The sequence below is a fragment of the Echinops telfairi genome, unplaced genomic scaffold, assembly GCF_000313985.2.
Source record: "Echinops telfairi isolate 266 unplaced genomic scaffold, ASM31398v2 ScPeMD7_4225;HRSCAF=4972, whole genome shotgun sequence".
Taxonomy (NCBI): Eukaryota; Metazoa; Chordata; class Mammalia; order Afrosoricida; family Tenrecidae; genus Echinops; species Echinops telfairi.
Window position 1 is genome coordinate 18349141 of NW_022108124.1, and position 9090 is coordinate 18358230.

General features: G+C 47.1%; 1 protein-coding gene across 4 annotated transcripts in view; it reads left to right on the top strand.

Moving 5' to 3' along the window:
- Nucleotides 1-387: 387 nt before the first annotated feature.
- ZNF35 (zinc finger protein 35) overlaps nucleotides 388-9090 on the top strand; it is a 12299-nt gene continuing 3596 nt past the window's right edge. Inside the window, exons 1-4 of one of the 4 annotated variants that reach the window (XM_045295026.1) lie at nucleotides 414-472; nucleotides 3874-4146; nucleotides 4761-5072; nucleotides 7164-7332. In XM_045295026.1, the coding sequence (XP_045150961.1) occupies nucleotides 4881-5072; nucleotides 7164-7332 (361 nt within the window). In that variant the 5' untranslated portion in view covers nucleotides 414-472; nucleotides 3874-4146; nucleotides 4761-4880. Of the gene's footprint in view, nucleotides 473-3873; nucleotides 4147-4214; nucleotides 4511-4760; nucleotides 5073-7163; nucleotides 7333-9090 lie in introns of those variants that run through there. The other 3 variants (XM_045295025.1, XM_004708544.2, XM_045295027.1) reach the window with 3 other exon arrangements.

Sequence of the window (9090 nt, forward strand, 5' to 3'; positions counted from 1 at the left end):
GGAGAGAGAAAAGAACAAAATATAAATTGTTGACTCCAGGTGGATACAGATACTCATCGTACTATTCTTTCCATTTTAATTAGATTTGGCATGGTACTGTTTATCATTTTAAAAATAAAACGTGTTGGAGAAAATGTATCTTTAGGCTCCAGGGCGCTCACCTGGCTTAATGCCCGCGCGCAGCCTGGGAAGCTTCTCCGCGCTCACACGCTCCCCGCAGCATCCTCCCAGCCGCTGCAATCCAGCGCTTCTCTCCCCGCCCAGGCCCGGGGCTTTATTGGACACCCATAGAGAAGAGAGCACCTCCGAGCTTCCTAGAGAGACCGGTCAGGCTATTTCGAGAACCGGAAGCCCATCCCGAGGCACTTCCTGTCCGGTCATTGTTCTCGCACGAGTGGGCTCCGAGCGCTCGGCCCGCTGCCCTCCTGCTTCGGAGCCCGTGAGCTCCAGCCGAGCTTTCCCGCGGTGCACGGTGAGCCCGACGGCGGCGAGGGGCGGGCACGGGTGTCGGGGGCGGAGGAGGGACCAGTCCAAGACCGCGGAGCGAGGGGCAGCTCGCTGGGTACGGGGATCCCAGCTGTGCTGCCCGGGGGGCGGCTCCTTGGCGTCCCCGCTGGGCACTGAGGCCGCTTCCTGGCGGAGGCTTGGCTCCCGGGTAGCATGGATGCAGACCCTCCTGGGGACCGGGCAGATCCCGGTGATGCGGCCAGGATGGTCCTGCAGATGGAGAGAAGGGATTGCAGTGGAACGCAGAAAGGGTCGACTTGGAAGGGAAGCCTTTGATAATGTGCCACCTGCGGCTAGTGGCAGATTGGGGTCTGATGAGTACTGGAGAAGAGCCCTCCCACCGACACAAAGTGGAACGAGCCTCACACGCCTTCCAGAAGGGAGAATTCCACTAGGTCATGGACTACACTCCCGAATTAAGATTTGACTCAGGAACGCGAGCATGACCTTATTCAAGCAATGCAATGTATTCAATAGAATAATGAGTACGTTAAGGAGGCAAAAGCACGTGATCTTCAAGGCAAGCTGCGGAAGAAGAGGGTTGAATAAAATGTAAGCACCCTTTTCTAATAAACGGTCTAAAGAGAAATGGAAGGAAACATTGACATGGGAGAAAACATCCCAGCCTAGTCCAGATCAAGTCCCTAAGTCTGATATTAGCCCATATACCCAAAACTAGTCTATAAATCCCTCTTCAGACTCATGCAACACATGCAATGACTCTCAATGCAGGAAGATCACAGGCTAGTGGGTAGAAAGTCCTGTGGATCCAGTGGCGGTGGAAGCATCTCAGCGCTGGTGTGGGTCTCCCCGTGGCTCCTCCAGCTCCTGGCTCCATCAGCGAAGCTCCATGTGGCTTGTCAACAGGAAATGTCTCGCAGGGAGACAAGCAGAGAGTGTGTCTGGCCTCCAGTGAGCTGTTCATCTCCTTCAGCCTCCAAATGAGGTCATCAAGCTGCGGCCTAATTGACAGGCCAGACTCCACCCCTTCCTCAAGTTTATAGGAGATTGTGTAACTGCCACAAGGAGGCCACACAGCTTATTGCTATGCGATTGTCACAGCCACTGTGGATCCATCTCTTGAGGGGTCTCGTCTGCCAAACATGGTAACAAGGTGAACCCAAACTCACTGCTGCCAAGTCCACTCCCACTCACGTGACCCTGTAGACTTACTCTATGGGCTCAGAAAGCGTGGTCATCCTCCCATGGATAGGAGAGTGCAACTGTGAAGTGGTGAGGTGGTTTGGTAGCCCTTTAGACAGTAAATTGACAGTATGTATCGATATCCACTGTGCGTACTGTTGAACCAGGAATCCTTATTTATTTATTTTTAATTATTCATCATTTTATTGGGAGCTCTTAAAGGTGTCGTAACATTCTATAATTCAAATACAGCAAGCATACTTGTACCATTGCTACTGCAATCAGTTTCAAAATATTTTCTTTCTCCTTGAACTCTTCGATGTCAGTTCCCCTTTATTCCGTCCCTCCTCCACCCTTCCTCCCAGGAACCCTTGTTATTATTATATATTATTATTATTATTCTCTCTCTATGTATATTTTAAGCTGTATCTTACCCCATCCAATATATCCAGTAATCTACAATTCTGTTATTTGTTTCCCTCAAGTGGGGTTATTATACAGTCATCATTGCTATCAGTTCCCTTGCCCCAATCCTATTTATTCTTAAAGAATAGTATGACAGAATGGAAACTGCACAGAATGTGAAAGTACTAATTATTGAAGAAATAAACCGGAAGCACAAGCTTTTGCTAAAGGAGTGGTGTACAGATGGAGTCGTTACGTAAAATATTGTGTACTCATTTTCCTATGGAAAATTACCAGAGAGTGACAGCAGTGATGAGAATGGATCTTACTCGGCGTAGAGGAGCCCTGGTGGCATAATGGTTACAAATTGGGCTGGAATCTGCTTGGTCCTCATGGTCCACGTTTGGAAATTACCAGCTGCTACAATGGAGAAAGACAGGGTTTTCTACGTCTGTAAAGAGTTACAGTCTCAAAACTCACAGGGGCAATTTCTACCCTTTTCTATAGGGCAGTGGTTCTCAACCTTCCTAATGCTGCGGCCCTCTAATACACTTCTTCATGTTGTGGTGACCCCCAACCATAAAATTACTTTTGTTGCTACTTTATCACTGTCATTTTGCTAATGTTAAGAATCAGGCGACCCCTGTGAAAGGGTTGTTGGACTCCCAAAGGGGTCTCGACCCACAAGTTGAGAATCACTGCTATAGGGTCTCTATGTGTCAGCATTGATTCGGTGGCAGTGAATTTGAGTTTTGGGGAAGCAGCAAAGAGAACAGAGGGGGGAAAAGGCCAGACCATCAGAACAAGGTCTGCTGAACATCACAAAACCAACCATGTATATAAAACTTAAAAATCGGTAGAAGCAGCATGCTTCCATAGGTAAGCAAAATACCATTGAATCATCGTGGTTATTTTTCACGATATCATCAATAGAAGTTTGAAATTTGTAAAACAATAGGAGGGTCCTCTGGTCCAACAGGCTGGAGCAGGGACGACAAGAGCGATCGTTGCCGTTCATCGAAATGTGTTTGTTCTGGAAGGAAAAGCTGAGGCCAAGCTGCAACCTCCTTAGTGCCCTGTGTGTGCAATAGTTAGTTTGAGGCTCGGCTACCTTCCTGGGGGTGACCTGCTTCTCCCTGCTTATTGACACTGCCTCTGTCCCTGGGCAGTCAGTGGTCAGAAGTGTGTGATGTCCTCAGGATGGCATTTGGACTTGTATCAAGGCTCAAGGTGGAGGTCGGGCTGTGGCGGAGGGCTGCAGCCTTCTGCAGACCAGTGTCTTAGAGTTAAGGCACCAGCGCACCAATACTTGGAACACGGTCCCAGAAAGCGGAAGGAAGAGGAAGCTTTGTACTTCCGGAGAGAGTTCCTTATCTCGGGAGCCCCCAGGGGCAGTTCTACCCTGTTTTGTGGTCTCACTATGAGTCACAGCCGCCTCGGTGCCAGGGAGTTTGGAGTTTGATCCCAGAAAGAGGAAGATCTGTATGAATTGAAAGATTTCCAAGATCATTTTGGAAGAAGAATCGAGGTAGGAAACAAAAAGTGTGGTGGCTGAACAATATGCAAATGCAATCTAAAGTTATGTTTTTACAAAGCCGTATGTGTGCGGTTGTACATATATATATCTAATGCAGAGAGAAAGGACTAGGTGCATACCTAGAGTGATCCTGTATAGTGTGTGTATGTTTTTTTGTATGTTGACCCTTTTCCTATGAGGACAGAAATTTATCAGTACCATAGGTTATTATGCGGTTGTTTAAAAAAGCAAATACACATGAAGAATAGCAACATGAGCAGCCTATTTTCTTATTTTAAAAGGTCTCACTGGATACTTGGGGAGATAGGAGAAATACAAAAATCAAACCAACGAAAGGAAAATCAAACCTTGGGCCGCAAACCGGTTGGTTCCTTCCAGTTGAGCCCCTTCCTGGGATCTGATTACACTGAATCAGCACCTCCTTCTGAGCGAGATCCCTCGGCGATCCCGATTCTGTGTATCTGCTGGAAAGTCAACTGCGCAGCCGAAGGTAGAAGCCCAGTTCAAAACTACCTGTCACGGCACCACCCAGAGACAACTGCTCCGAACAACACGTGAGGTCCAGACTTACAGGCTGTTTCCTGTCATTGTTGGGCCCACACCGTCGGGTCTCTCGGCAGTACAGAATCTGTGTGTTGTAATGTCTTCTTTAAAAACACGCTAATGTGGTGATTGGGAAAAGACATAGCCTCCAACCAAAACAAAACAACGTAAAACAATAGAATCATCATTGTTAGTGTGCACAGAGCTTTTCCCTTTTAAGAACAAAATCTATAAGCACACACACGTGAGAGGCCTTCAGAAAGTCCCTGGAAACGTTGAATGAAAAGATCATGGAATTTTCCCACAAACTATTTTTCCCTGTATATGTCTTAAACTCTATGGTATGTGGCGAATCTCTCTGGAAGGAAACCTGAGGTGATTTTTCTCAATCATTCCCCAACCCCCTTGAGTTTAAGTTTTATGATCCGAAAAAAAGCATAGTGTATATAAATCTGTTTATACCGTGACTGTCCAGGGGTACTTTCATACTTCCGTACTGAGGGAGGAGAGAAGCGTGCCCTGGGTCAGAGAGGTAGCTGCCTGGGTGCTGGGGAAATCAGCCGTGGGCTCACTGGCCTCCTGGGAAACCTCTGCTTGGTGCTAACAATGTGTTTTGATTTTGCAGTGGACGCTTCTCATCCTAGGAAGAAACTCGAGAAGAAGTTTTTGAGACGTAAAGATTAGATGGGGCTTGACCTCTGCTGGGCAGCCCCCAGCTGTAGAAGTTCCCAACTGAGCTGGGAAGATGACTGCAGACGTGAGAGAGACCGTGGCCTTGGCCCCTTGGGGCTCAGTGACAGTGAAAGAGGAGGAGGACGAAGAAGAGAGGCTCCTGCGTCAGGCCCCCAGGCCACAGCTGTGCTCTGACCACATCAAAGTCTGGGCCCCCGGGGAGGGTCTTCGGACAGGCCTGGATGGATCAGAACAGGAGGAGAAGGTACCCGATGCCCTGGGAGGAAGGAGTCTTGCTTCCTGGCTAGTAGGCTGGCCCGCAGTCCTTTGGAGAGTAATAGATATGCTCCTTTTTGTTTGAAGTGACGTTGAATCTTTTCCATAAACCTGTGGTTCTCAACCTTTATAGTAGAAGTACCAGAAGGACTCTTCATGAGATCCTGATGCCTGGTGCCAGGAGTCCCTGAGTGGCACAGTTGCCTAAGCGCTCACGAACTAATAGGACAGATGAGTTGTTCAGACCCACTCAGGACCCCTGGGAAGAAAGGCTTGGAGATTTGCCTCCAGAAGGTCCCAGCCATGAAAGGCTATCGAGGACCATGCTGCTCGGTGCCGCATGGTGGTGGTGAGTCAGAATTGCCTGGAGTAGTTTGTGTTTCAGGCCTGCATGGGTGTGCCAGAGGCCATGGTGGTTAAATCAGAACCTAAGACCCCAGGCAGCTGTGTTTAAAAAAAAACTGTCCTGGTGATTCCAGTCAGGGTTTGACATCTGACCAATATTTCTCAAAACTCTCAATGTACACATAAATCACCTGTTCTTTATTTTTTCCTTTCAAACCATTTTATTAGGACCAAATCCAGACAACGTGCCATTCCATAATTAAATCATATCAAGCAGTGTTGTGCAATCGATAACCACAATCACTTACAGAACATTTTCTTCCTTCTTGCACTCGTTGATGTCAAGTCCCCTTAACGCTCGCCCACCTCCGCTGCCACACACACCCCCCCCCCCAACCTTTATTCTGCACTGTCTCTGTAGAGTCACCCCACCTGGGGTTCCTGTACTGAAAACCATCGGAAAATACATAGCAAGAGTCAAGAAGGTTCCCAACAATGACCAATACAATAGAGAGAAAGCCCAACATGGAAAAACAAACCCAGAAAATAGTAACCATCAGATCCAGCACAAAGGGTATCGAATGACAAGGTTTTAACCAAGTCCGACGAATCATTTCAATCCACCATCGTCCCCTCTCCAGTGCTGATAACCAGGTTGTTCCCATTCCCCGTTAAGGGTAGAGGGAAGTCACTGGAGGCTCATTCCCTGTGTAAATCCTGTAAAGGCGTTTTGGGCTTGCCCTGTCATCCGTAGCCTTCTGCACACGAGAATCTCACAATTTTAAGCTCAGACGATTCCTTTCATTGGATTTGGATCATGTAATTTACAATCTTTGGATCACGGATGTTGGTGCGCTTCTTTCCCGGGACTCACCTGTTCTTTATAGATGATCCTAATCACCCCTTATTCCTGGGGATCTTGCTAAAATCCAGATTCTAAGGGGTCTTCAGTGTGGTCTGAGATTCTGCATTTTTTACAAGTTTCCAGCGATGCTGACACTGCTGATCTATGGACCACACGTTGAGGAGCAAGGCAGTGAGCTGCTGCGGGCTTCAGACTGGGCCAGCCCAGGTCCACCCTTTGCTAAGTGTTTGCCTTTCCACCTTAGATGTACTGTAAAAGAAGCTACACTTTAACAATAGCCCTGGTGATTCTCCAAAGATCCTTTCAGGATTTTGTTAAAATGTAGATTCAGATTCGGTATACAAGGGGGCTTCAGTAAGGTCATAAAAAATTGTGTTGTCATTTATTTTGGTCATATCTCTGTGAACTTTTGGAAGCCCTCTTGTATCTGGATGGCAATGCAGATTCTCAGCATGAAGTCTAATTGGAATGAGCGGAAGCTCTGTTCTTAAACATCCCTCTTAACATCACTGGCCAAATGATAGCAGAGCTTCCCCAGGGCCCCTCCAGCTATAGGATCAGAACCTTGCTGCTTTATTCTTGAAATCTCAGAAAAATCTGTACCCTGAAAAGTCTCCCCATTGGATTTCTGTCATGTCGCCCCTGGTAAGCTAGATGCAGATGCTGGAGTGGACAGTGAGGTGAGGTCAAGGTGGCAGGCTTAGTCTCTGCCCAACTCACTTTGGGGATTACAGGTGACTGGCCTTTTCCTTTCCTTTGGTGTTTTGTGACTGTCAGGAAAGACACGTGTGTACTTGTCCTCAAAGCTCCGGTGATGTAGTCGTTCCCCCACCAGTCCCCTCATGAACCGTGTGTGCTGCTTTTCTCTAGGGTCAGAACGTGTTCTGGGACATGGCAGTGGTTCTGAAAGCAAGGAAGGAGGCACCTGCTGGATCACTCCCTGGCGACTACTCATTACCTGGGGCCCACGGAGTATCTGCTCAGGTGATCATGGGCAAGAGTGAGAGACTGGAGCCTCCGGGAGACATGACTTCTCTAGGTAAGGTGAACCCTCTGATTCACAGTGTGAGTCTGACCATGGGCCTTCCTCGGCTGTGGCGGGGTCTTCGTCTCCGGCTTGAACAGCAGGGGGTCTTGGAGCGTTGAAAGTATCAGGGAATGCCGAGAAGTCCCTATGCCTTTGTCAAGGGAAGTGGTTTATTTTGCACATCACCTGAAGTTACCAGCCAAATACTCGTGAACTCCAAATCCACCTTTTTATCAGTCATTAATTATTCCGCAGGTTTCGTGCCTATTCACACGTGGACATACGTCCCCTGGCTGTGTTTCATGGTGACCGTAGAGGAGCTTGCTAAGGTGGGACGGGTCCGCTCTGGTGGTGCTTTTGAAGAAGTGCCATGGGGGGGTTTCCTTCCCACAGAGCTGTCTTGAAACTCGTGATATTAAGGGGTTGTACCAACCATAATGATGTTCAAAACTAGGTCTGATGGTAACAGTCTCTCATGAGCTGGGCAATAGGAAAAAGGAAGTGTGTTCTGTACGGCAGTGGTGGAAGCTTACTTTGGGAGGTATGAGGGCTAACCTGAGCCTTGTGTTGGAGAAGCGATTACCTGGATGACTGCCAAAGCGCCTCTGGTATGCACATTTCTGAATTTGCATAACTGCAGGGCTGGTCCACATGTTTTTAACCCACTCTGCATTCTAACCAATACTGTGTATGTCTTTGAGAACCACATGACTTTCCTTAACCAAAACTGGGAAGTTTGGGACTTCCACCTTTCATCTTGTTGCTAATTTAATCATGTCGCTAGTGCTTTGTCCAACAGCTCCCCGCCCCCGCCTTCCCTCAGGAGTGACCTCTATTTTCCTTCTCTGCCTCTTACCTCAAGACCTTTTTCTCACCCAAGACTGCCATTCTGTGCTACTACCTATTTCCATCACCACAGGTAATGGCAGGAAGGCTGAGCTCTAGGAATTCCGAGATCCTGTTTGAGTTGCTACCTGCAGATGCAAACTTTGACCTGGAGCAGGCCCCTTCTCTCTTTACACATCCATTTTCTGTTCGGTGGACACACATTCCATACAAATGGGATATCTGGGGCCTACTTAATTAGAAGGCCTTGTGGCACTGTGGGTTAGGCGTTGGGTTTCTAACAGCAAAGTTGGCAGTTCAAACCCACCAGCCAGTCCCTGGTTCCAATAAATGATTTCCCAGAAATCCTCTCTGTTCCCATAAAGATAAACAGTCTCAGAAACCCTATGTAGGGTCACTATGAGTTGGAATGAACTTGGGGGCAGTGGGTTTGATTGGAGGCCCACAAACAGTCTGCCGGGCAATGTGATAGGTCCTGGAGATACTGTTATTCACTAATAAGACATAGCTGAGCCCTTCCTTGTTTCTGAGCTCCCATAGGATGGAGGGAGAACAATTCCAGCTTGATAATAAGGTCCCATGTACAGGAAAGTCCTTTGGAAAGCATTTATTAAAGTCTTTAAGCACGGCTTATTTTCATTTTATTGTTAAGCACTTATATATCCAATTTCCTTAACTACTTCAATATATAATTTAAAATGTAATATATCTAATCCTTTAAAACATTTCAAACATCTCACTAAGCCAACTTATAAATCCTGTAAATAAAATATTGATAAACACACAGTTCTTGTGTATCTAATGAATTAGATTTATAAATTGAATTAATCAGATTATATTATGTCTCAGCATATATTAGCCAGCTATGCTAGCAGGCATGTTTGTTTGTTTGTTTAATTCCTTAAAAAAAGTTTAAAAATGTAT